This window comes from Emydura macquarii, unplaced genomic scaffold (assembly GCF_026122565.2).
Source record: "Emydura macquarii macquarii isolate MOO-44397 ecotype Brisbane River unplaced genomic scaffold, CSIRO-AGI_Emac_v2 contig_1386, whole genome shotgun sequence".
NCBI lineage: Eukaryota > Metazoa > Chordata > Testudines > Chelidae > Emydura > Emydura macquarii.
The window spans coordinates 1,685,097-1,711,606 of record NW_027131523.1 but is presented as its reverse complement, the minus strand read 5'-3'; the positions used below and the strand labels follow the sequence as shown (position 1 = coordinate 1,711,606).

General features: G+C 63.8%; 3 protein-coding genes across 4 annotated transcripts; 1 reads left to right on the top strand and 2 right to left on the bottom strand.

The window, feature by feature from the left end:
• Positions 1–2: 2 nt before the first annotated feature.
• WDR13 (WD repeat domain 13) lies at positions 3–8,010 on the bottom strand. 2 transcript variants are annotated; one of them, XM_067552187.1, is made up of 10 exons: positions 7,931–8,010; positions 4,499–4,588; positions 4,015–4,255; positions 3,684–3,793; positions 2,876–3,006; positions 2,279–2,586; positions 1,655–1,835; positions 1,417–1,558; positions 1,146–1,264; positions 3–861 (listed from the first exon to the last, which is right to left on the bottom strand). In XM_067552187.1, the coding sequence occupies exons 1-10, from the start codon at positions 8,008–8,010 to the stop codon at positions 677–679; spliced, it is 1,587 nt and encodes a 528-aa protein (XP_067408288.1). In that variant the 3' UTR covers positions 3–676. The 2 variants fall into 2 exon arrangements, with proteins under 2 accessions (XP_067408288.1, XP_067408289.1); XM_067552188.1 differs by lacking the exon at positions 7,931–8,010 and adding an exon at positions 5,351–5,394.
• A 764-nt stretch (positions 8,011–8,774) lies between these two features.
• On the top strand, positions 8,775–14,963 carry ZWINT (ZW10 interacting kinetochore protein). The gene is given in 11 exon segments (XM_067552338.1): positions 8,775–8,839; positions 11,980–12,079; positions 12,239–12,359; positions 12,470–12,636; positions 12,798–12,854; positions 13,018–13,169; positions 13,737–13,824; positions 13,826–13,864; positions 13,977–14,101; positions 14,187–14,346; positions 14,586–14,963. Coding segments are annotated over 11 exon segments (1,098 nt in total). The 5' UTR covers positions 8,775–8,813; the 3' UTR covers positions 14,649–14,963.
• Positions 14,964–17,812: 2,849 nt separating this feature from the next.
• Positions 17,813–23,352, bottom strand: LOC137155751 (metabotropic glutamate receptor 6-like). Its single transcript, XM_067552133.1, has 8 exons — positions 22,864–23,352; positions 21,528–21,744; positions 21,264–21,399; positions 21,026–21,180; positions 20,576–20,716; positions 19,703–19,903; positions 19,460–19,599; positions 17,813–19,057 (listed from the first exon to the last, which is right to left on the bottom strand). The coding sequence occupies exons 1-8, from the start codon at positions 23,350–23,352 to the stop codon at positions 18,026–18,028; spliced, it is 2,511 nt and encodes an 836-aa protein (XP_067408234.1). The 3' UTR covers positions 17,813–18,025.
• Positions 23,353–26,510: the final 3,158 nt, after the last annotated feature.

Genomic DNA, 26,510 nt, shown 5'->3' with positions numbered 1-26,510 from the left:
CGAGTGGGGGGCTAGCGGGTGGCCTCAGTCACCGAGGCGCAGGGAGGAGCCCCTACCGCTGCTTGGCCCTGTGCTAGCGCTTTCCAGCTGCAGTTGTCACAGCAGGTCAGTGGTGGTCACCCCTTCTCCTGACAAGGCTGGAGGTTCTGTGGCAGCCGTGCCCCAAAGGGACATGACAGCAGCGTCACCCCCTGGGGAGCGAGGGCAGCTGACACCACGAGAGGGTGCCTCTGCCTACGTGTAGTGGGGCTATGGCGCGGTGCCACGCCTGCCCTTCCAGTACCTGGCTGGGCAGTGGGGGGCACAGCCAGCAGCTTCTAGCAGGGCTATAGGTCAGTCTGCTCACTGATGGTGGCAATGGGGGCCCGACCCCCGAGCAATAATTTAACCCTTCACCAGCTGGGGGGAAGGGTGGCATGCAGCACTGGGAGCTGCCCCAGTCAGACCAGCAGCCTGAGCGCCACCCCCCAGAACCAGCAAGAGAACCCAGGCATCCTGGCTCCCTGGAGGGAGGGAGGGAGCGGGCTGAGCACAGGGGCCCCAAGGCAAGGACCACCAAGGGTTAAAGGGGCCATTGGGGAGGCACCCAGCTGTGGGAGGGGAGCAGCCTGTGGTGGGTCGGGGCTGGGGGGCTGGGAGACCGGGGGGCTGGGTTCCCCCAGGCCGTGCACAGCCCCTATTTCTGCTCGCGGCGCCAGACGATGACCATGCCCTTGGCGTCGCTGGAGGCCAGCAGGCTCTCGTCGCAGTTGAAGCTGACGCCCAGCACGGCGGCGCTGTGCCCCTGCAGCTTGTTGACGATGGCCCGGCTGGCGCGCTCCACGTCGAAGAAGTAGACGCACATGTCCTCGCTGCCTGTCACTGCAAGGGGGGCGGAGTCAGGGGGCCCAGTCCTGAGAACCCCACCGAGGGGCACAGACCTTCTGGGGGGGCCTGGAGTGCCACAGCCCCTGGGGGTGGAGCCTGCCCCAGGAACCCCCTAGAGGCTCAGAACCCAGGGGACTGCTTACCCCCCACCCCCCGAGGATTCTGGGAGTGAGCAGAGGCAGTCCCCTGCCCCAGGGGATTGTTGGAGTAAGGGGGCAGGGAGTGGGCAGCAGGGACTCCCCTCTGATCCCCGCCCTTGCCATGGGTCTGGCTCTTACCCACGCAGGCCCCCTGGCGGAAGGACATAAGGGGGCAGAAGATGCTGCGCACGGGGTGGGATCCCTGCTGGATCTGGAAACTCCTCTTCAGCTGCAGGGTCCCCTCATTGTCCACCACCCTGCAGGGAGAGCGGCTGTGAGAGCCAGGGAGAGCCCCCCCCCCCCCCCTGCTGCCCCCCAGCGCACAGCCCTGCTCTGCTCCCTGCCCCACGACCCCCCCAGTGCCCGGCCTGGCCCTGCCTGCCAGGGGAGCACACCCCTTACCCCTCACCGGTAGAGCAGCAGTTTGTTGAGGCAGGCATTGATGAGCAGCGAGGGGTCGCGGGCCTCGCGGCTGACCCAGGAGCGGGCCGAGATGCTGGTGATAGAGCTGCCCTCGTGCACCACCAGCCGCTTGGCCTTGGTCAGCTTCCCTACAGGGCAAGGGGAGAGGAGGCGGTTAGGGATGGGGGGCCAAAGGGGATCCTAGCCCCCTGCCTGCCCAAGGGGCTCCCAGGGGGGCGGCTCACCCGTGGCCATGTCGAAGAGGAAGGAGAAGACGCTGCCGCGGTCGTCGCCGGCCCAGAGCAGGCGGCCGGGGGAGTCGAAGGAGAGCGCCAGCACCCGGCCCGTCAGCTTGCTGGACCCGCCCTTCACCTTCTTCCCCGTCGAGATGTTCACCACGTGCAGGTTGTGCTTCCCGTTGCCCACCTACGGGGGGAGCCATGGAGCTGTCAGCCCCTGCTGTGGGGCAGGGCCTCCTTCCCTGCCCTGAGGCCGACCAGCGCCCCTAGCAGGGACAGGCCCCGTGCCGTTCTCCCTGGGGCCAGCAGGCCGAGGCTGTTGCCGGGCTGGAAGACACAGCAGAGCAGCTCTGCACCGTCAGGGTCGGGGGTCTGGGCAGGTTGGGGGGCAGGCATGGGGCCGGGGGCTCACCACAGTGAGGTTGTTGTTGACGGGCTGGAAGACGCAGCAGAGCAGCTCTGCACTGTCAGGGTTGGGGGGCTGGGCAGGGTGGGGGGCAGGCATGGGGCCGGGGGCTCACCACGGTGAGGTTGTTGTTGCCGGGCTGGAAGACGCAGCAGAGCAGCTCGGTGCCGTCGGGGTTGGGGGTCTGGGCAGGTTGGGGGGCAGGCATGGGGCCGGGGGCTCACCACGGTGAGGTTGTTGTTGACGGGCTGGAAGACGCAGCAGAGCAGCTCGGCGCCGTCCGGGTCGGGGATCTGGCGGATGCACTTTCCCTCGCCGGCCGCCCAGATGCGCATGGTGCCGTCCAGCGAGGTGGAGACCAGCACGTCGTTGGAGAGGGACCAGGCGAAGTCGGAGACGCCCCGGCTGTGCCCCCGCAGCACCCGCAGCACGGCCGGCGGGGCGGGCGCCAGCTGGCACACCGAGATGGTGCCGTCCAGCGAGCAGCAGGCCAGCAAGTGCTTGTCGTCATTGGCGAACTGCACCTTGGGCACTGGGGGGCAGGGGCGTGAGCTGGGGGGCACTGTCCCCCCCACCAATGCCCCCTTGTGACACTTTTCCCTGGTGCCACTGCCCCCCCCTTGAACTGAACCCTCCCACTGACCCCCCCCCCCCGCTGTCTCCACACCTTTTGCCCCTCACAGGGTGTTCTTCAGGCCCCCCTCCCCATGCTCCCAGCATCCCCCCCACGTCTCCTGTCTCGCTCTGGGGAGACCCCTGCCCTGACACGGGGAGGGGGTGCCAGCCTCCACCATCCCTGCCTGCCCAGCAGGCCCCCTCACCGGCCTCGTCGACGTGCTGGTCGAAGACGTGGTACATGCCGGCGAAGGCGTAGTTCTCGCTCAGCGTCGTGTCCCCGGCCATGGCCCGGCTGGCCTCTGCCACCGAGGTGGGCACCACGCTGCCGGGGGGCCTGGTGGGGGGGGGGGAGTGAGGGTCAGAACTGGCCACTGAGCCCCCAGGCAGAGAATCCAGGAGTCCTGGCTCCCAGCCCCCCCCCCGATCTATCCAGCAGACCCACCTCCCCACCCAGAGCCAGGAGAGAACCCAGGAGTCCTGATGCAGCTCCGTGGGTTGGGGTAAGGGACCCCCCCACTTTCGCCTCCTCAGTGACTCCACTGTGCTAGTAAAGCCCCCAGCATACACCAGGACTCCTGGGTTCTCTCCCTGGCTCTGAGCGGGTAGTGGAGTCTAGTGGTTAGAGCAGGGGGCCTGGGAGCCAGGACTACGGGGTTCTCTCCCTGGCTCAGGGAGAGGAGTGGGGTGCAGCAGTTAGAGTTCGGGGCCCCGTAGCTAATGATGGGCTGAGACCAACATCCGGCTAGGCCGGCGGCAGGGAAGTGAATACTGCAGAGAACGCAGGAGTCCAGATGCCCCTGGCTCAGCTCTGGACAGGGATGAAGGCAGGTAGCCCAGGCGGCCAGCACCGGCTTGGAGCACAGCCTGGGTCCAGGGCCACAGCATCGCCTGGCCAAAATGGAGCAGATTCTGGGGGGTATGGCAGAGCCCCCGAGAGACACGGGGGGAGTGGCGCGGCCTGAGCCCCCAGAGCGCCACAATCTCCCCCATCCCTGGTGCCCCCACACTCACCGTTCATCGTATGCTGCACGGTTCATCTGCGCCTGCAGCTGGTAGGAGCCGCGGCTGACGGAGCGGCGATGCCCTCGGGCCCCCATTGCCCGGGCATCGTCCTCAAAGTCCTAGGGCAAAATGGACAGGTCATTTGGAGAACGCACCCCAGAGGTGGCTGCATCTCAGCGCCAGATGGGCCTCCCTGGGAGGTGTTATATGCAGCTGTTCTCCAGCCACTCCACCCCAGAGGTGGCTGCATCTCAGCCCCAGGCGAGCCACCCCCGTGAGATGTTGCGTGTGGCCGTTCCCCCTCGCCGCCCCGCCCCAGAGGCGGCCACCTCTCCCGTACCTCCATGCGGTCCAGCGTAGTGCGGCTGCTGCGGACGATGCTGTTGCTGTAGGCGCGGAAGCTGCTCTGCTCGGAGAGGGGCCCGTAGCGCTGGGCGAGGAGCTGGGCGCGCAGGCGCAGGTACAGCTTGCGGGCGCCGGGGTCGTGGCCGGCTTTTGCGTTCTCCCGCAGCAGCTGGCTGCGCCGCCGGATGTACTGGGTGCGGAACTGCGGGAAGCTGGGGGTGCGGTAGGCGTTGTACCTGTGCGAGAGCGCCCCCCCGGTGACCCCCAGCACGGTGCCTCCCAGCGGCCGGCCCCCACTGCCGGGCGAGAGCACCCCCAGCCGAGCCCCCACCCCATGGCGCCCCCCCCAGCACCTGGCCCCGACTGCCGGGGGAGAGCGCCCCCAGCCGAGCCCCCCGGTGTCCCCCAATGCCCGGCTGCCAGGGGAGAGCGCTCCCTGCTGAGCCCCCCGCCCCGCCCCACGGCACCCCCAAACTCACCTTGCGTCGACAGCCAGCACTTGTTGCCACACTGCGGCCATGCCACACGCTGCTGGCGCTGGTGTCTCGGGGCAGCTGGCCAGGGGCAGCCTGGGCGGGAAGGGGGCACAGAGTCAGCCCTGGGCATCCATGGGGTGGGGGGGGGCACAGAGTCAGCCCTGGGCATCCATGGGGTGGGGGGGGGGCACAGAGTCAGCCCTGGGCATCCATGGGGTGGGGGGGGCACAGAGTCACAGGGCAGTCAGCCCTGGGGGTCACCCATCCCTGAATCGTGCTTCATGAACCCCCCTTTCCCCCCCCCCAGGTCCCACCTCCAGCCCCCCAACATATCTGCATCCCCATCACCTGCGGCGGGTGGGTGGCAGCCCGGGGGGCTGGGATACGGGAGCCATTCCCCCCCCCCCCAAGGAGACCCGTGGGGGGATATTATGGGATGGGGCGATTGGGGGGGCACCATGGGGTGGGCGCGGGGGGCCCGGGCAATGCTGGGGGCAGGAGTATTATGGGCTGGCTCGGGTTGTCGGGGTTGCAGTGAGAGCGGCGGGGGGGTCCCGTGGAGGAAAGAGTCGGGGGGGGGGTCACAGGCCGCGCTGGAGGGATGCTAATGGCGGATCGAGCTGCAACCCCCCCCCCACTGCTCCTCCCCAGCACAGACCGCATCGCACCCCAAGGCGGGGGGGTCCTGCTGCGAGCCCCCCCCCCAATTGCAATCCGGGGGGGCGGCACCTCCCTCCTCCTCCCCCCCCCACGGATCGCCTCAATAGCGGCAGGGGGCTGCGATGCAAACCCGCGGGGTGCGGGAGGGGCCGGGCTGCGATGCACACCCGTGGGGTGGGGGGGGAGGGCCGGTACCTGGGGCGGGGCCCGGCGCGGTCCCGGGCCGGCGGCGGCTGCAGGGCGGCAGATGCGGCCAGGGAAGGAGCCCGCATGCGCCGCGGTCGGAGGGGGGGGAGGGGGAAGAGAGAGATTATCAGCCAATAGTGCACCCGTCCCCTCCCCCCTACGGCTGCCCAGCACCCCCCCGTCCACCCCCCCCCCGGCGCTGTTAGCTGCAGAAATCTCCGGGCCCAGGGTCACTGCGCTGCCCGCCTTGGGCGAGGGGGAGCCGGGCCACGCCAGCTCCGCTTGCCTGCCACTCCCAGCAGCAGGGGCCAAGAGCAGATCTCTGCCAAACCCCCTGGGCCTCCTTCTTTGAGCGGGTCCCTGGGCGGGTGGAGAGGGGGCAGCCGGGGGACAGGACACACCTAGGTTCCAGCCGGGCTTTGCGCTGGGTCTGTCGAACCGTCACCAAAAAAAAAAAAAATATCATCGCCAGCTTAAAAAGAATCGCGGTGACCCCTCGCCATGCGAATCGCGCCGTGCAGCGATCATCGGGGCCCGATTTCAATGCCGCCGAGACAGCCGCTGTCCGGAACGGGGGTCGCGCCTGTCTGGCACGGAAATGCCTTGCGACAGCAGCTCCGATGGCGCCAGGCCAGGGCCTGTTCTCACTTCCAGGTGCCATTGTCAAGAAGCAGCGGGCAGTGTTATCTCCCGCCCGTGGAAACACGGGTTGGTCTTCATGGCTGGCTGAGCAAGGAATAGGACTGAGTGGACTTGTAGGTGGGAGAGTTTCGCATTGATTTCGGTTTGAGTGGCCGTTACGTAAAACAAAGATAATCATTTGTCATTGGTAAATTGCACTCTCATAATCAAGAGATTGCCCCACTGCCCTGCCCGGAGGCGAATTGAAAAACCCGATTTCTATTGCTCATCTCGTCTACAGTGCAAATATTGGTCATCAGAAATACTATTACAAAGTGAGCCCTGCACACGTCGTATTCTGCGTTTTCAAAGATAGGGGTTCAGTGACAATGTAAGAAAACAGCCAAGAATATTTATAATACATGTATATTGGTATTCTGTTGTTTAGCAGTGCGATTGAAGCAGATTCATCACCACGATGTTTTGAAAATAGCCAATTTGTTTGGCGTTAATCGCGTGCGTTAACAGCAATTAATTGACAGCCCCACTTCGAACACAGTCCGATAAGCAAGCTGGAGAAAGATGGGTTCCACAGCTGAAGTGGACACAGAATTGGTTAAATAAAGAGTAGTGGCTAATGGACGGATGTCGGCTTGGCAGGACGGCTCAGGTGAGATTCCATAAGGTTCTGTTGTGCATCCGATGTTGTTTAATGTCTTTATTAACCACCTGGATGTAGGTAAAGAGGGCAGACTGATTAAGTCTGCAGATGACACAAAGCTGGGGAGGGGGTTGCCCACACTTGGGAAGACAGCTAAAAATCAGAGGGATCTTGATAAATTGGAGCACTGGGCGATAGACAGAATGAAATTCAGCAAAGACCAATGTAAGGTGCAACACTTTGGGAAGAAAAAACAAATGCACCGACACAGAGCGGGGGGGAGGGAACCGGCTTGGCAGCAGCACGGCTGAGAAGGAACTGGGAGTTGGGGTGGATCACAACCTCAGCATGACTCAGCCATATGATGCTGTTGCAAACAGAGCAAATGCAATTTTCGGGTGCATGATCAGAGGCGTGTCACGCACGTCATGGGCAGGGACAGCACCGCTCGGCTCGGCGCTGGGTAGGCCTCAGCTGGAGAACTGGGCCCGGTTTTAATCACTGCTGTATAGACATGATGCAGAGAAACGGGAAAGGATCCACAAAGGGAGTGACAAAGAGGATCCAAGGCACAGAACACAAGCCAGGGGAGAAAGGCTGCAGGAGCCGGGTATGGTCAGTTTGGAAAAGAGGCGATTAAGGGGGACACGACCCCCGTCTCCAGGTACGCCAAAGGCTGCCATAAAAGAGATGGAGAAAAGTTGTCCTGCCCTTGGTGGCGGAAGAAGAAGAAGAGGTGAAGGTCAAACTGCAGCCGCACAGCTGAATGTTAAATCGCAGGGGAAACCCGCGGCCCGTGAGAACAGGCGGACGATGCCCAGAGGCCGAGGAAGGTCGTGGAAGGGCCTTCGCTGGAGGGTTTTGAGAGAAAGCTGGAGCCGTTTAGACACAACAAATCCTGCAGCAGGCTGGGGGTTAGACTAGGTGACCCTTGCAGGCCCTCCTAGCCCCGGGGCCCAGGATTCTATGATCCCCCAGTCCCCTACACAGCCCCCACCGCACCCCATAGCCCTCCCCACCCCCTGCACGGCCCCACATTGCACCTCCTCGGCTTTTGGGTTCTGCATGAAAAATCCCTGGTCGTTCCGGGGGATCCGCTCTCACTGCGGCAGTGATAGGACTCTTACCCTGGGGTCTCTCCCTGGCTGGGGGAGGGGAGGGCTAGTGGTTAGAGTGGAGGAGGAGGCAGGGAGCCAGGACGCCTGGGTTCACTCCCCAGCTCAGGGAGGAAGGGCAGTGGCTAGAGGGGGGAGGGGGGAGCCAGGACGCCTGGGTTCTCTCCCGGGGTGTCTGTGAGTCTCCCTTACTGGAATCTCCTCCAGGCGGCCAGGTCCCGGCTGCTGGTGCTCGGGGATCTGCCTTTGCGGCTCTCGGGCGTCCAGGCCATGATGATAGCTCCCCCGGGCCGCACCGGGGGGGCGGGGCTTTATAGAGGGGGGCGGGGCTTTATAGAGGGGCGGGGCCAACACCTGCGGGGCTCACCTGGATCCCGGGCCGGGCCCCCAAGGGGCTGAGAGGGCGGGGCTAGGAGGAGCCCGGACTCCTGGGTTCTCTCCCGGGGGGCGGGGTCTGGGATTAGGACCCAGGCGTCCTGTCCTGATTACCCCCCACCCCCAGAGAATTTGGAGCCTCCCAACATGGCTCCCCCCCATCCCGACCCCTCCCCCCCCAGCCTCCTGCCTCTCCTAAGATGGCGGCCTCAGGAGCTCGCTCCGTGCCAACATGGCGGCCCCCGTGGTTCCAGTTTTCCAAGATGGCCGCCCCCACGTTACCCTTAAACCCCTCCCCCCCTTTCCTTGGCTCCTAGATGGCGCCCCCCCTGTTACCCCTCTTCCAAGAGGGCCGCCCCCAGGTTGCCCTGCTCCAAGATGGCGGCCACTCGTCTTCCTCCCATCATGGCCGGCCCCCCGCCCGCCCGGCAGTTGCTCTCGCGAGAATTTGCGGGCCCGGCCCCGGTGCCCCGCTGCCCAATAGTGGGGCGGCTCCAGGGAGAGTGGCGGGGCGGGGGCGGGGCCTCACCTGAGGAAACTCACCTGCTGATTGGCTGTCCTTCGGAGGCCGGGGCGGGGCCAAGGGCGTTGAATGAAAAGGCGCGAGAGCGGTTGTTGTGCTGGAGGAGGACGGGGGGAGCGAACCGAACCGAACCGAACCGAACCGAACCGAACCGAACCGAACCGAACCATTGCCGTGATGGCAGCGGTTGGGCAGGCCCAGCAGTGAGTTGGGGGGTGCTGTCTCCCAAGGGGGTCCCCTCTGGGGGGAGGGTCGATGGTGTCTTCTGTGTGTGAGGGCGGTTTCGCCCTCTATAGGGGGGATGGTATCTGCCGTGGGTCCCCATCTCCATAGGGGGGATGGTATCTCCCGCGGGAGGTGGGGGTGCGGTTGGGGTTCCCCCCTCCATGCGGGGATGGTATCTCCCGCGGGGGGGGTGCGGTTGGGGTTCCCCCCTCCATGCGGGGATGGTATCTCTCGCGGGGGGGGTGCGCTTGGGGTTCCCCCCTCCATGCGGGGATGGTATCTCCCGCGGGGGGGTGCGCTTGGGGTTCCCCCTCCATGCGGGGATGGTATCTCCCGCGGGGGGGTGCGCTTGGGGTTCCCCCCTCCATGCGGGGATGGTATCTCCCGCGGGGGGGGTGTGGTTGGGGTTCCCCCTCCATGGGGGGATGGTATCTCCCACGGGGGAGGGGGCAGGGCCGACTGCTCTCACCCTGCCCCTCACCCTGGCATCGGGGTGCCCAGCATCGTGTCCCCCGGCTCAGGCCTGTCCTGCCTTACTCGTCCTCCCCTCCACCAGCGGGAAGCGGGGGCTGGCTACGGCTGTGTTTTGGTAGGGCCTACGGACGCTGGCGCAGCTCTGCCCCCGCCTTCAGGGAGGCCGGTCGGCGCCCAGAGAGGGACGCGGGTCCGAGGCCGGCCCCCGAGGAAGCCCCGTCGCCTGCGGAGACGCCAGGCCCACCGGGCCCAACCCCATCCTGTCAACCCTGGTCCCACTCTGGAAATGTAGACCATCCTGGCGCACCTCGAAGATCCAGCCCTTGACTGCGGCTCTACGGGTCGGCGGCCGGGTCAGCTGCCTTGCTCCACCCGAGAGGCGACCGAGGTGAGTATAATGGGTGTCGTCTGCAGCGTTGGAAGCGTTGCCACGTCATGCGCCTCTGAACTGGCCAACTGGAGGTGTCAACTACCATGGGAGGAGACGGCACCGTGGCTGGGAACTCCCCTCGCTCCTCCAGCATCACATCTGCTCAGGTCTGGCTGTTCTCCGTTCGTGGGCTGATCGTGCCCAAATATTTGGACATCTGGCTGGTGGAGCTTTGGTCATATGTGGTGGAGGATGAGTGGAGCCGGCTGCTATCGTTAGACATGGAAGGATTAGATATTTATTGGTAAATGGCGCTAACCATCAATTTCGCCGCACGCACCCAAACCGATGCCAAATGTTTCCATGGAGGAGTGTTGAAATTTACAGAGAGACAAAAAATAAGAAAAATGCTGCTTGAGAACCTGTTACAGACCGCCGTTAAATCGTTCTTAGCTGAGACACCCATCAGGTTGTGCAACTGTGAAAATTTAAATGTATAAAAATTGGGGGGGAGCTTAAAAATAAACCTTAATATCCATAAAAAATGAATTTGGCCAAGCCTAGTTATCTGTGTATCATTGGCACTTGAGTCCATGTTGTCTGACCAGCTGTTGGCTAGGAACTGAGAAAGATTTGATCCTTTAACGGGACTCCACCTGTGAGGGATCTGATAGTGGACATGAAGCTGACCATCCTAATGTCCCTCTAGAAAGGACTCTGACTATTTCAGTACATTCTCCTGCCGCCTTTCCTGGCTGAGACAGCGAGATCACGGTTGACAGGAATGTGGCAGAGAGGAAGAGAATGGAGATATCTGTCCATTGATCGATCATGCATTGGCACTGCTGAAGCGGTTCTGATTCTGCATCTTGAATCCAGATGGTGCTGGGTCTAGATTAGTCTTCCCAAAGTGCAACACCAAGCTCATGTTGACTGGTCATTGGCTAAACCTGCTGGATCCTGTTGCGGGCCTGAAGGACAAGGATATGCTTCTGTTGACCTTACACCCTTTTGAATTCCTAACAACCATTTGGAGTGGATCATGCAACAGTCTGCCCCACACGTGGCTGCAGTGACTTGCTGATCTTGCCACTGAACGCCGATGCAGTCGATACGATGCCTTTGTTTGGATCTTGGCTGCACCTGTGACGGTTTCATTTTGTCGGGTAGGCGGAAAAAAGCCGTTTGAGATCGCTAATTCCTACTTGAATGCTGCTGCTTAGTGAGCATGGCCATTGCTGTTCTCTTTTCCCAATCCCATCATGTCTGATAGCACGTGTCGCCAGAATGCCCTGTTACTTTCACCCCTGGTATTAAAGATGCACCATGAAGATTAGTTTATCTGATGTCGCCACGAGTTTGTCAAAGTCACTATAATTTTCTTTGCCATCGTCTGCATTTCTCATGGGAAAGGCGTACATGCTGATGACTGTAATGTACTTACATTTCAATGGCAACCATAAACCCATATGATGGTTGCTTTTGCCAATAAATCCTCCACTTATGCTTCTCTTCATTAGAAGATCTGCATCATGCCTACTTCTGATGGAGGGCTTGGCTTGTTAACTGTGGATTTCCCCCCCTCCCCTCCCCCCCATCCGTATTAAAATCCTCAATAAAGTTCTTGTGTCTCGATGTCTGGCTCCCTGATCTCCTCTTCCGCTAGCCACGTGCGGTTAAGGTCACGGGGCTAATCCTTTGTGCCTCCTAAATCCATCTGGGGGCACCTGTCCTGGAACTTCAATCAGAAGCAGGGCCGGTTCTGATTGCTGTGCCTTAGATCCAGACTCCTTCATGGTGGCCAGAGTTTTTTTTTTTTTTAAGGGGAGGAAACTGGGTGGGCTGTTGGCTGGTGGATGTAGACAGGGCAGGTCCAAGGCTTCCTTGACACTCTGGATCCTCTCGAAGCAGAGCCGCGATCTAGGGGGCCAGCACGGAGTGTGTCTGAAGTGGTTTCACCACCTGGGTAGCTTCTCAGGGTTGAAATTGGCAGCTTCGTGGCAGGGTTTCTTGATCTCGGACTTTGCTCTCCAGTGTGGGTGCGAGAGTTGCCCGCCAGGGTGGGGCAGAGCCTAGAAGATCTGGGGGATCAGTGTTGTCCCCACCCCAGAATCATCTGCCATGGGAATCCTCCTGTCCTCGATGGCTTGGAAAGGAGCACAATGATCAGGGGGTTTGGACTTCTGCGGTTGGCGAGTGAATTAGGGGCTGGGGCTCCCCACAGGCTGGGCCTATCGCCCCCAGCTGTGACCCTCTCCCTGCCCCTCCTTGCAGGCTCCTGGCCCAGCTGGATGCGGTGCTGGCTTTTGAGGGGCAGAACCGGGAGGAGCTGGAGGCAGAGCTGCCGGCCAAGGTCCTGGTGGAACATGCGGTGGTGAGTGATGGGGCAGGGGGCCTCTGCCTCTAGGGGGCGCCAGCTATGATCCAGCCCCAGGGCGGGGGACTGGCTGGCTCGGGTGGGGAAGGGGGCATGGGGCCGTTCCCTTCCAGGGGGTCCGGTTATAATTCCCCCCCCCCCCCCCTGGCTCCCCAGGACACGCGGAAGAAGCAGAAGTGGATGTGCAGCCAGCTTCACGTGGTCAAATTCCTGCTGGAATTCTTGAACCAGATGGACTCCGCCCCCTTCGACCAGAATGCGGAGGAGGCAGCCGTTCGTGAGTTGCCCGGACACCTGGGTTCTCTCCCTGGCTCTGGGAGGGGTATGGGGGGCTGGGAGCCAGAACTCCTGGGTTTGATGCAGTGCCTCTTTCCTTCCCCTGGCCAGGCAGTGAGATGACGCAAGCCAAGCAGCAGTGGAAGGAGCTGAAGGCTGGCTACCAGCAGCGGGTGGAAGCAATCGAGGAGGCAGTGCCCCGGGCCCTGGCGCAGCTAGAGAAGGGGCAGCACCTGGCGCAGCGGCTGAAGGAGGCTCTGGCGCGTTACGAGGCCCAGGTACAGTCCTGTCCTGGGCATGTGTGAACATGGGGATCCCACCTCTGCCACCAGGGGACCTCGGGGATCCCACCGCTGCCACCAGTTCCCCATGGCCCTGGAGGGAGGGGCCCTGCGGTTTCAATCCCACTGCTCCCACCAGCTCCCCTCTCTCCCCACAGAGACACGAGGCCGAGGAGAAGGCGAGGGACGCCCGGGAGAGACGGCAGAAGGAGCAGGTACTGACCCCCGTATCTGTGAGGGGAAGGCTGGGGGTGATAGGGGCTATTCTAGGAAGGACTAGGGGGTTGATTTGGGGCAGGGGGCAGTGGGGCTGGTCAGGGCAACAGCTGTCCCATCTCATTGTCCTGCCCCCTCTTCCCTCCCCCCCCCCCCATCCAGGAGCTGCTGGAGGAGCGGCAGCAGCAGCTGGAGAAGCAGGTGGCTGAGCTGCGAGGCCGGGTGGAGGCTCAGCACCAGGAGCTGCACCGGCTGCAGGGGGAGCTCCAGAGCCAGGAGCGTGTCACCAGCGGCTGGAGGGAGAAGGTCGAGAGGTGAGAACCCAGGAGTCCTGGCTTCCAGCCCTGCCAGTTAGAATCATAGAATCATAGAATATTAGAGTTGGAAGGGACCTCAGGAGTCCTGGCTTCCAGCCCTCAGCTGCCAGTCAGCTTAAAAACCTGACCCCCACCTACCCCATTCCAATCCAGAGTCCAGGCAACTTGGATCCTGTCATCTGCCACCACCGACAGCCTCCTCCTCCCTCTTTCAGGTAGTTAAAAGCCCTATCAAATCCCCCCTCACTCTTCTCTTTTGCAGACTAAACAAGCCCAGTTCCCTGCCCTCCTCAAATCATTTTGGTTGCCCTCCGCTGCACTCTCTCCAAATTGTCCACATCTTTTTTGTAGTGGGGGGCCCAAAACTGACACAGATTCTAAATGCTCACCAATGCCGAATAGGTTCCCGTGACCTGCTGGCAATGCCCCTCCTAATGCAGCCCAATATTCCATTAGCTGACAACCAGGGCACACTGATATCCAGCACCTTTTCTGCAGGTGGAACTGGCCCCTGGCCCCTCCAGAGCCAGGGATGGATCCCAGACGTCCTGCTCTCTCCCCCAGGAGCGCTGCCCTCCAACGGCTCTTGGAGACGCTCCACGGGTTCCGGCTGGTCTCGGCCTCTGCTGCCGAAGCACAGGTGGAACTGCGCTGGGCGGCGCTGGGCGGAGGATGGTAGGGTCACGGTGCTGGTGAGTAAGGGGCTGCGGGGGGGGAGGTGGGGCTGGCTGTGTCTGACCTGGGAGGGCCAGGCTGGCTGGGGCTGACTGGGGGGGTCTCTCTCTCTCTCTCTCTGCCTCACAGAGTCACAACCCCCTCTTCCTGCCCCCCGCGCCCTGTGTCGATCTCCGGAGCACCCTCCTGGAGCTGCAGCACAGCTACGGCCTGCTGGCCCCGCTCCTGGCCGAGATCCAGGCTCTGCAGACCAGGTCTGTGGTGTTCATCTGTCCGTTGTCCCGTCGTCGTCCCCCCATTTTGTAGGGGGCAGCACTGAATCCCTCTCCCTTCTCGCAGGTTCCCTATCGACTGGCAGCCCCAGGAACGCCGCCTCCGCTTCCTGCAGCCCTCAGCCGTCTGGACACTGGTGGTGGAGCCGGGCTACCCGGCGGCTGGGGGCGTCCAGCTGCTGGGGGTGCAGGGGCAGCACGGCCCCGGGGACCCTGCGCCCTGGAGGGTGAGTGGACGCGGGAAAGATCTAGGAGAGTGCCAGGGGCTGCGGGGTGGGAGGGAGGGGCACTGGCAGAGCTGGGGTGTGTGGGGCGGGGGGGGGAGCCAGGGGCCCTGGGCATCAGGACTCCTGGGTTCTATTCTTTGCTCTTTTCCCCTCCCTTATTCTGTGCCTTAGTTTCCCCCTTCTGTTGACCCAGCCTCCCCCAGTCCAGTCCCCTAAACTGCTTCTCTTTTCCTTCCCAGCCCCCCCAGGAGACCCCCTCCCTGCGTGACTGGCTGGAATACCTGAGTGCTCTGGACGTCTGAGGCCCCCTGACCCCCTTGGTGGGGGTGGGGGGATTGTCCCAGCCCCTGGCAGAGAGACTGGCCTCTATCCCCGTTTTTCTGCCTTTGGGGGGCAGCCTCACCTCTCCCTACTTGTCCTGCTCTGCCCCCTTCCCGGATTGGCTTCTCCCCCCGATGGGGGTGGGGGGGTCCCTTGAACTCCTGCCTGTGAGGGGGTCTGGGGGGGTTGAGCTGCCCTGTAATAAACATTCTTTGTAAACAGCTGGGGTCTCCCCTATTTGGGGGGAGCCCTAGTGTGAGCCCCCACGGGCTGCTTAGGGAACCCCCCATGGGAGATGGATATTGCTCCTGCCCTTCCACTCCCTCTGCCTCCCCCACCCCTCACCGTCTGCATTGGGTCTGGTGCCCCCTAGAAGGGAAAGTGGGGGGGGGGGGGAGCCTGTCCACGGGCAATTCCCGGTCTGGCCACAAGGCGGGGCTCTTGCCCTACTCAGTGTTGGCTGCTAAGGGGCGGAGTGAGCTCCCCTGCCTGTTATCAATGAGGTGGGGGGGGGGGGAGCCCAAACCTGCAGCCCCTCCTGTGGGGGTGTGACAGCTCTCTCTCTCTCCCCCCTCCTCCCCCCACATCAGCCAGCCAGGCTTGGGAAACATGGGGCAGGGATGGGGGAAGGTGGAGGCAACTGGCTGGGGGCAGATTGATTTGAAGGGGGGGGGTGCAGGGAGGGGGTGGGACTGGGTGGGGCTAGGGAGGGGTGGGGGGCAGGGGTACAGGGGATGGTGTGGGTGGCAGGGGCATGGGGGGAGCTGGACAAGTGGAGACTGCGAGAGGGTCTCTGAACCGGTGCCCTAGAGCTGAAATTGACCCGCCCCCATGGATGCTGCTATCTCTGCTGGACTGAGCTAGTGACCCCCCCCCATGCAGCCTCCCTTGGCACTGCCTCCCCTTCCCCCCAGCTTCACCCTGGGTTTCCCCTGGTGCTGCTGAACGTTTCAGGGGCTCTGGGTCCATTCTCCGATCCCCTGAATAACCCTGGGGCCCCCTGTCGCTGGGACGGGTGGATTGGGGGGGGATGTGGCTGCCTGTGATTTACGAGGGGAAAGTCTGTCCCTGGCTAAGTGCTTTCAAGGGAATCGTAGAAGGAGCTGAGCCAAGCTAGCAGGGAGCTGCAGGGTGGGAGTGAGGGGTATTGAGGTTGGGTGAGCCCTCCCCATGTGGTGTTATATGTGGCTGTTCTCCAGCTGCCCCGCCCCAGAATTGGCTGCATCCCAGCTGCTGACGAGCCCTCCCCTTACACACACCAATGAACTCTTTGCTGATGCTTCCCCATTGTTGCTGTGACTCGAGAGAGTCAGCACAGCCCCATGTGCCCTCATGGGGCTGGGGTTGTGTGGTTGGACGGGCAGAGCCTAGCATGGATACCCTGCCCCCCATGTGCTCTGTTGCAGCCCATCCCCCCAGCCCAGGCGGAGCCCGTGTTGGCTGGCGGGGGGCAGAGATATTGCAGTTTGCCCAGGAGGCCCATCTATTCCCAGCTGCTGCATCTGGTGGGTTGAGAGCGTCCACGCCCCCGAGGGACCCAGCGCGCCTTTGCTTCCACTTCAGGGACGCTTTTGTGCTGTTTGGCCACGGCCGGCACTGGGTGGCCCCGGGCAGGGAAACGCGAGACGCCTGTGACGGGGGAAAGCAAGAGTGCGCGGGAGGCGAAGGAAGCAAGTGAAGGGGAAGGAAAGAGCGAATGGTAGAGAAAAGAGCCATGGAGAAAGAAGAGGGAAGAGGCGGGAGTGAGGGAAGGGGAAGCGAGGGCCGGAGGGAAGCAAGGAAGAAGCACCTGGTAGAAGGAGGAAGAGAAGCCAGTGGCAGAAGAAACAAGGGATGGAAGAGGGACGTGAGGGAAGTGGGAGAAGAAGCACTAGAAAGACAAGGAGAAGCAGCGAGCGGGAGAAAGATGAGGAGGACAAGGGAGAGGATGAGGAGGACAAGTGCGCGGTGAAGAAGTGAGCGACAGAAGAACTGACCGATGGAAGAAGGAAGAGAAGCGAGGGGTAGAGGAAGCGATAGAAGGATGAAGAGAGGCAAGGGGTAGAAGGAAGACAAGAAGCGAGCGATGGAAGGAGAAGCGAGCGATAGGCGGAGGGGGAGGTGCAGTGAGTGGTAGAGGAAGGAAGAGAAGTGAGTCGTGGATGAGAAGAAGCAAGTGATGGAAGGAGGAGAAGAAATGAACAGTAGAAGAAAGAGAAGCGAGCGATGGAGGGAGGAAGGGAAGCGAGCGATGGAAGAAGGGAAGCGAGCGATGGAAGAAGGGGAAGCGAGCGATGGAGGGAGAAGCGGAAGAAGGAGGAAGCCGAGGAAGGGACGGAGCAGGGCGGCAGCCATTAGCGAGCGGCAGGGGCAGAAGGGCAGGAAGGAAGGCGCCGGCAGGAGGAAAGGCGCCTGCGAGCGAGCGGGGAGAGGATAAGATGGAGCTGAGCCGAGGGGCCGAGGCCAGGAGTGAGGGCAGGGGCAGGGAGCCGAGGGAGGCAGGCGGCAGAGAAGGGCTAAAACGGAAAGCGAGGGAAGGAAGCAGAGAAAAGGGAGGAATGAGGAGGGGGCGGGCGGGGTGCCAGGCTGCTCCAGTGCCGGACAGTGACTGGGGGCCTGGCCTGTTAGCCAGCGGCAGGGGGGCTAGACCCACGGCCCCCCAGAGCTGGGGGAGAACTCACGTGTCCTGGCTCGCAGCCCCTGTGAATAACTCAAGGCAGCATTGTAAAAAAACACAGGTTTATTCCTCTCTGCCCCCCCAGCCTCTCCTCCCAGCCCCCCCATGGCTCTTTATCCGTCCCTCGGGTTACGCTGGTCTGGGGGGCAGCTCCGGGTACCCCATGTTCCTCAGCTGGGGGGTCCTTGGCAATAACAAAGGATGAAGCGTTGGAGACACGGGGAGGCAAGGAAGCCAGCCAGGACCTGGACTCCTGGGTTCTCTCCTTCAGCTCCGGGGGGAGAAGTGGGGTCTAGTGGTTAGGGCGGGGGGGGGGGGGGCTGGGATCCAGGACTCCTGGGTTCTCTCTCTGGTTATGGCCATGCAGGCCTGGGGGGGGGCGCGATACCCACATGCCGGCTATTAGCCCACCTGGGCCCCGTTCTGCCGTTCGCTGCCCTTCTGTGAGAGGCGGGTGGAGGCGTTGACGGCCGTGGCCGCCGCCTTGAAGCTGCGCTTGCGCTTGGCCACGTTCTGCTCGGGGTGGAAGACGATGACGTAGACCTTGGGCACGTAGAGCATCCCCAGGGAAACTGAGGCACTGAGGCTCATGGATACCGTCAGCGTCGTCGTCTGGATGTAGATCTGTGGGGGGCGGAGAACGGAAGTGGGGAGGCTGGACCCATATTTTCTTTCCTCCCCGGACTCCTGGGTCCCCCCGTCTCACGCTCTGGCCCCTGGGCTCTGCCCACTCTCCCGGATTCCTGGGTCCCCTCCCCTGCCCTCTCTCTCTCGCTCCGGCCCCCCGCCCACGCTGACCTTCTCGGCGGACTGGGCGGTGCCGAAGAAGATGGGCACGAAGGCCAGCCAGACGATGCAGGTGGTGTACATGGTGAAGCCGATGGGCTTGGCCTCGTTGAAGGTCTCGGGCACCCCGCGGGCCTTGACGGCGTAGACGGTGCAGGTGACCATGAGCAGCAGGCTGTAGGCCAGGCAGCAGACCAGCGACAGGTCGGACATGTCGCACTTCAGCACCCCCTGGGCCGCCTCGGGGTTGGGCGTCCGCTGCTCCTCATAGTCGACGACGCTGTGGGGCGGGCAGGCCCCCAGCCAGGCCAGCGTCCCCACCAGCTGCACGGCGGTCAGGCTGAAGGTGATGGCCAGCTGCGAGGTGGGGCTGATGAAGCGGGGCGGCGTCACCGACCGCTTGCCCTGCTCGAAGATGCGGTAGATGCGGTTGGTCTTGGTGAGCAGGGCCGAGTAGCTGAGGGCCATGCCCAGCCCCAGCAGCAGGCGCCGGGCGGCGCACACCAGCGCCCCGGGCTCGGCGATCATCAGGAAGGTGATGGTGTAGATGAGGAAAATGCCCGTCAGCAGCACGTAGCTCAGCTCCCGGCCCGAGGCCCGGACGATGGGCGTGTCGTTGTGGCGCACGAAGGTGACCAGCACGAAGCTGGTGGCCAGGATGCCGCAGATGGCCAGGCACATGGGCAGCGCGGCCCAGGGCGAGCTCCACTCCAGCTTGACGATGGGCGTGGGCCGGCAGGCCGTGCGGTTGGGGCTGGGCCGCATGTCGAAGGGGCAGGTCTCGCAGGTGAACTCGTCCAGCTGGTACTGGTACCCGTCGCACAGCTCGCAGTGCCAGCAGCAGGAGACCCCCTTCACCATCTTCTTCCGCTCGCCTGGCCCACAGGGCAGGCTGCAGACGGAGGAGGGGATTTCCTGCTGGCCCCTGGACCACTGCATCTCCTCGATCTGCCCAGGGAGAGAACAGGAAGGCAGCTGGCTCTGGGAAGGGCTGGGTGGGGAACGGCTGTGCATAACGCCGCCCAGGGACTCCTCTCTCAGGGCTGAGATGCAGCCACGTGTGGGGCGGGGCAGTTGGGTGGGCGTCTGCACATAATGCCGCATGGGGATGGCTCGCCCGGGGCTGAGATGCAGCCACCTCTGGAGCGGGTCAGCTGGGGGCATGGCTGCACATAATGCTGCATGGGGATGGCTTGCCTGGCGCTGAGATGCTGCCACCTCTGGGGCAGGGCAGCGCAGCTGGGGAACGGCTGCACATAACGGCGCCTGGGGACTCCTCGCCCGGGGCTGAGATGCAGCCACCTCTGGGGCAGGGCAGCTGGGGACCGCACTGTGCCCCCTCCCACTCACGTTCAGGCGCAGATATTCGGTCCATTGCCCTATGGCTTTGTACCCGGGCACCGTGGTGTTGGTGAGCTGGTACTGGAAGATGTCGTAGCGGCCGGGGGCGTCTCCGTTCTCGTTGAACATGACGGGGGTCCCGGCGCTACCTGTGGGGTGTGAAGAAGGGGGCTAGACGCAGTTCAGCTGGCGCCCCTCACTCCCGTCCCTCAGCTTGGCCGGCGCCCCTCACTCCCGCCCCGCAGCCCTCACCGTTGAAGTTGACCTCGCGGATGTAGTGCAGCAGGGTGCGCCCGTCCACGGGGTCCATGCGGTCGCAGAGGCCGGGGGCGCCGGGGCACAGGTCCAGGTGCATGTCGTGCAGGGCGTGGGCCATGGCGTAGACGGCGTCGATCACGAACTGCACCTTTCCCTCCTGCTCGTAGGTGGAGTCCCGCCCGATCCGCTCCTCGCCTGGGCAGAGACGGGGGTCAGGGGCACAGGGCGGGGGCCTGGCTGCCTGGGGGGGGGGCAGGAATGGGGCATGGGGCCTGTCCCATCTGGGGGGCGCCGGCAGGCAGGTGTCTGAGGTCTGGGCAGCATCCAGCATCTGTATGGGGGAGGGGAATCAGCTTCCCCGCCGCAGGGGGTTCCTCTCTGAGCCCCCAAACTCCCTGGACTCCCCCAAAGAGTTGGGAACTGAGCCTCGAGTCAGCTGATAATACCCAGCATGGGGGACTAGCCAGAGGGGGAAGCAGAACACATGGGGGGGGAGCCAATGTCCCCTTCTCCCTGCCCAGGAGGTCAGCCCCCCAACACTGCAACACTGTCAACCCCTGAGAGATCAGTCCCTAAAGTCTGGCATCCCCACACCCGGGGAACTGACGCCCCCCAAACCCAGCCCCCCACCCCTAGGGAATTGGTTCCCCCAGGTCTGAGGGATCATCCCCCAAACCTCTTCCCCCATAAAATGGGGTTCAGCCCCCCCAAAACTCACCCACCTCCACCCCTGAGGCATTGGATCCCCCAGTCCTTGTATCCCCCTCTGGGATCAGTCCCCCCATTCCTTCTACTGCCCCCAAACACCCCGCTCTCCTGCCCCCCAGGGCACTGACCCCTCCAAACCACAGCCCCCCGCCCCGTTACCGGTGCACTTCCGCGCGGCCTCCTCCGGCTGGGCCCCCGGCCGCGTGAGTTTACATTTGAAATCCTCCTCCCAGAACTCGGCGAACCAGATATTGCGGCGATTGTTCTCCAGGGAGCGTGAGGTGAAATATTGATCGAAGCCTGCGGCGGGGAGAGGGGGGCTCAGCAGGGGGTGCTGGTCCCTGGCAGTCGGGCTGGGCGTTGAGGGTCCGCGGGGAGCAGGGGGCTGGGCAGGGGGCGCGCTCCCCTGGCAGTCGGGCCAGGCGCTGCGGGGCGCCGTGCTGCGGGGAGCAGAGTGTCGGCGGGGAGCGCTCTGTCTCTCTGTCTGGGCAGTGGGGGCCGGCACTGGGGGGGCTGAGCAAGGGGTGCTCTCCCTTGGCAGTCAGGCCAGGTGCTGCGGGGCGCCGTGCTGCGGGGAGCGGGGAGCTGGCGGGGGGGGGGCCCCTTTACCGTCGATGGACGCCCGTTTGGGCAGGATGGTGACGGCGCCTTCAGCCACCTCCTCCTGCATGAGGATGGGCGAGATCTTGGAGCCCCAGCTGTCGGAGCCGACCCAGAGGAAATGCCCCGTCAGGTTGGCCCGGCGCGCGGCCTCCAGCACCCGCCTGCAGGGGGCGACAGAGCGAGCGGGGCTGAGTCCTGCCCCGGGGTGGGGGTGCGGGTTGGGACCAGCCCCTCCCTCACTCACTTGATGTCGTCTTCGTTGGCAAAGATGATGATGCCCCGGGCGTTGGGCGTCTCCATCAGCCGCTTGATCAGCTTGTCGAACTCGCCGGCCTTCGGCTCCCGCGGGATCTTGATGGACTGAGCGATGCAGACGCCGCCTGGGGGGGGCGAGAGGGACCCCCGTCACGGGGAGCGGTGCCCCTCACTCCCGACCCTAGCCCGGACAGGGCCCCCGCCCTTCCCCAGCTCTGCCGGTGCCCCTCGCTCCCCCCCGCCAGCCCCTCACCGGCCTCGCGGGAGATCTGCACGAAGGCCTCCACCCCGCTCTCGCCGTAGTTGCCCTCGGAGGCCAGCGTGGAGACGTAGTTCCAGCCCAGCGCCTTCACCACGTCCACCATGGCCTGGGCCTGGTAGGAGTCCGGCGGCACCACGCGGGAGAAGTAGTCGTAGCGATTGTTGTCGCTCAGCTCGGGGGCGGTGGAGGCGTAGCTGATCTGGGGGATCTGTGGGGGGCAGAAGGGCAGGAGATTGACGGGGGGCAGCCGGGCCCTGCGGCGAGCCTGGCCGGGACGGGCGTCCCCACGGCGCCAGGGGCTGCCCCGCACCCAGGAGCTTCCAGACTCCTTAGAGGAGAAACGTTACCAGACCCCAGAGCCAGGGAGGGAACCCAGGAGTTCTGGCTCCCAGCCCCCCCCCACTCTAACCACTGGACACCACTGCCCTCCCAGAGCCAGGGCAAGAACCCAGGAGTTCAGGCTCCCAGTCCCCTCACCCTGCATCTAACCACTTGACCCTACCCAGCACTGAGGAGAGAACCCAGGAGTCCGGGCTCCTAGGGCAGGAGCTGATGACCCGTGGAGCTAAGCCAGGTTGAGACAAATGCAAATGGGGGTGCAGGTCTGTTCCTGCTACCCACTGCTGGCAGGGCCAAGCCCTGCTGTGTGCGTGGGGCCACATCAGCCCCTCGTGCGCCGTGGGGCGGGGGAGGCTCTTCCATGGCCTGGCCCCTGGTCCCCTGGAAGCTCCCGGTGGAGGGAGAAGCCTGAGAGGTCTCAGCCGCTTGGGTGGCGCCACAAGGAACTGTGGGTCTCCACGGCCTAGTTCTATGGGGTGGGTGGCTCTAGGATGTGGGGCTGCCCCTCTGACAGCCCGCTCCCTGCAGGGGAGGCAGCCGGGGTCTCCCAGCCCCCCCGTCCCATGGGGGCAGTGCCTCCCCCCCCCCCGGTGGCATTGTTAGCAACTCTGTTGATGGATTGGCGCACTGAGCTGGGGGGGGCCAACTGCTGAACAGCTGGAGAGAGAGAGAGAGAGAGACTGGCTTATGTCGCAGGGCAGGTCCCAGAGCCAGAGAAAACCCAGGAGTCCTGGCTCCCAGCCCCCCCCGCTCTAACCACTAGACACCACTCCCCTCCCAGCGCTGGGGAGAGAACCCAGGAGTCCTGGATCCGAGCCCCCCTGCTCTAACCACTAGACCCCACTCCCCTCCCAGGGCCAGGGAGAACCACTGTGACTGGGGTCCATCTGGGGTATCTGCCTGGTTCTATCTAACCCCCCCCCCTCCATTCCCTTCGTCTAGGAGACCCCCCCACTCCTGGAAACCAGCCCCCGCCCGGGCCACTCACAGCGAATAGCCGCAGGACGTTGGCCACCATGATGGAGACGGAGCTGGCCGAGGCACCCACGACGGCCACCACGCGCTCGGGCCGGGCCAGGACGGGGGGCCGGCCGTCGGCGCAGCGCACGTCGGACGTGTCCTTCTGGATCAGGGCCTGGACGAAGGTGAGGGACTGCTCCAGGGCGTAGGTGTCCCGGGAGCAGGTGTCCAGGATCCGGGCCCCCAGGGTCAGGTTGGGGAGCACCTGGGGGTCCCCGTTGATCTGGTCCAGGGCGTAGAGCATGGCCTCCATGCGGTGGATGCCCTTCTCTTTCTTCACCTCGCCGCACGGCACCCCGGCCGGGCCCCGGGCGTGCACCGGGAACAGCCCCCCCAGCGTGATGTCCCCCTCCAGCTTGATGGAGAACGGCTGGGTGGCTTGCTGGGCCCCTGCCTCCCAGCCCCACAGCAGCAGCAGGAGGAGGGGCTGGGGGCCGGGGGGCCCCGGCCGCCCCATGGTTGGGCCGGCCCCGAGCGCTTCACAGCCTGGAGGGGGAAGGAGAGCGGGGGGGCAGGATGGGGCTGGCGGCCAGTGGGGTGGGTCCCGGAGGCCAGGCGCTGTCCCTGGAAAACCTCATTGGCCCAGGTCCTCCGGCAGGTGGTGAGCGGACCCCCCCCCAGCCCCCAGCCAGAGTGAGACCCTCCTGCCACAGCTCCCTGGTGCCCATCCCCTACCCGATGGCCCCTGTCCCCCCCAGACACCCTGAGGGCGGAGTTGGCTGGGCCCCCAGGGGTGAGGTGGAGAGAAGGAACTGCAGCCCCCCAACCCCAGCTGGGGTGTCTGAGGGGGCCGGGGCTCAGCCAGGGTGGTGGTGCCTGGAGCTCCCATAAGGCATTGTGGGAACTGGGGTCCTGCCCCAGCTCCCATGATGCAGCTGGGGAGGCTGAGGTAACCGAACTCCCAACCTCTCCCTAGATCGACCCTGAACCCCCAGATGTCTCCCCCAATTCTACCCCACCAGATTGACCCCCCTGATTAACCCCCTGGCTCCTGACATCTTGCCTGGATCAAACCCCTGACATCTCCCCAGATCGACTGCCCTGGTCCCCCAACAAATGCCCCAGTTCGGCCCCTCCCCAGGATCAACTCTTCTGACTCCCCCGTGTCTTTCCTGGATCAATCCCCCGACCCTGTGACCTCTCCCTAGATTGAGCCTCCCAGGACCCACAAACCCCCGATATCTCCCCCAGATCAACCTCCTGAGCCCCCCAGCCCCTGACAGCTCCCCCAGATCGACCCTGTGCCCCCCAATGTCTCCCCAGATCGACCCCTCGATATCTCCCTCAGGATCGACCCCTCTGACCCCCTAACGTTCCCCCTGATCGACCGCCCAACATCTCCCCCAGATTGACCCCCGACATCTGTCTAGATCGAAGCCCCGATCCCTGACGTCTCCCCGGATTGACCCCCAACATCTTCCTAGATCGAACCCCCTGACCCCAATGTCTCCACACATTGACCCCCCCCAATCCCTGACGTCTCCCCGGATCAACCCCCCAATGTCTCCCCCGACCCACTTTTCACAACTCACCTGCAGCTGTGCCCCCTAGATGCAGGCTCCCCGGACTCCTGGGTTCTCTCCCCAATCCCCGGCCGCATTGCCAGCAGTCCCTGGTCTCTGGTGCCCCGAGGGAGGTGGATCGGGGTCCCCCTGGCTGGGAGCGGCTGAGCCCTGGCTCACCCTGGCTGTCTCCGTCTCCCAGCTGCCAGCTGCCTGGAGTGTGGGGGGGTCAGGCTCTGTGCTTCAGCCCAGGGAGGGGGGGGGGGGGTAGGGGCAGCCAGGGCTACAGGCAGCGCAGTTGTCCCTCCGCCGGCTGGTACCTTCCCTCCATCCCAGGCTCCAGCCACTGCACTCTGGCTGCCCAGCCCTGTGGCAGACCCTGCCTGACTCTGCCTACCCCCCCCGCCCCAGTCCCCCTTTCCCATTCTCTCCCCCTCCCCCCGTCTCCCAGTCTGTGGCTTTCCACACTTCCCGCATCCCTCCTCGCTAGCCCCTTTTTCCCAGGAGGTCTGGGTTTCACCAGACCTGGGGGGGCAGGGCTGGGAGGGCACAGACCCCCCTGTGCCAGCCAGATCCCCGCCCCGGGGCTGGATGGGAGCCGGTGCCCCCTAGAGAAGAAAGGCTCCGTGTCCCATTCCCCGCCCCGCTGAGCCAGCCGGCCTCCTAGACCAATGGGCCCATCCAACAGGGTCTCTCCTCCCCTGGGACCCTTCGTTTCAGTGGGGTGGGTGGGGGGAATTGAATCCTGCTAAGAACTGAGCTGAGAATGCACCACATTAGATGTGTGTCATGGACCCACAAGGCCTGGTGATCTCGCATGGCTCCGGCACAGTCCCTGGGGGGACCCCTGCTGTGTGCCAGTCCCCCTCTCTCTGGGGTGAGCCCCTCGGCTTCCCCATTCCCTGGGCCTGAACCTTGGAGCCCGCAGCCCCCCCTGCATCATGCCGTGAGTCCCCCGCAGTGAATCCACTTGGATGGGAACTCGCACCCCGAAAAGGAGCAATGCACCAGGGACTTCCTTAATCTGGAGTGACTCTCAGCCAGCCGTGTGAAGGTGGCCCCCTGAGGTCGGTGCAGAGGGCCACTTCCTTCGGTGCCAGCCGCATTCTAGTGTAGACGCTGATATAATTAGGGTGACGTATGCAGCAGCCTGGCTCTACCGTGCAAACCACGCCTGGGTCTCTGCAACCTTTTTCCATCACCCTAGTTAACCATACATCACAGAGGGGAAACTGAGGCACACACACAGTATTCACACAAAACATGACAGGAGATTCCCACTCTGTCACAACATGAAAATGGGCTTTAGTGGTTAGAGCAGGGGGGGCTGGGAGCCAGGACTCCTGGGTTCTCTCCTCAGCTCTGGGAGGGGAGCTGGGAACCAGGACTCCTGGGTTCTATCCCTAGCGCTGGAAATATGACAACCCAGCAAAGGAGGTCAGGCCTGGCTCCGATCCAGCCTGTGCCACTCAGGCCCCCTGGGCCTGGGGCTTTTCGGGGGGAGGGAGGGGGGCTGAGCGCTCCTTTCATCGAAGGAAAGAAAGGGAGACACCACTTTGCTAGATGACTTTGAGCTGTCTCCATTTCCGAGCCATTGGTCTGGCTGGATGGGTCTGGCGGGGGGAGGGGGGGCACTGGGCTGGCTGGGCCGTGTGTCTGATGTATCATGGCGCATCCCGGCTGCTCCCCCCTGCCCCCCCGGGCCCGGCGCACATCACTTCACAAACACCAGCTGTTCGGGACAGGCACTCAGAGAGAAAAAAACCAATTGCATTAATTCATCACTTAAAGCAGCGAGAGCCACGGCTCATCCGGCCCGGGCGGCCGCTGCCAGAACCAGCCTCTAATCCAGGGAATCACCTCCCCAGCCCCATACACCCTGTCTGTCTGTCTGTCTGTCTGTCCCACACCCCCCTCTGTCAATCCATCGATCCATGGCTAGCTAGCGGAACAGTCAGATCTGACCCACTGATTCCAGTAGAGCTGTGGTTGATTCCCAGCATCTGGGGATCTGGAACCCCCCATTCATTTACCCAACACCCCAATTTCCTGCCCCCCCATGCTAACCCCACCCCTGTGCATCCCTGCCACCCCCTCCCTCCATTGCCTCTCC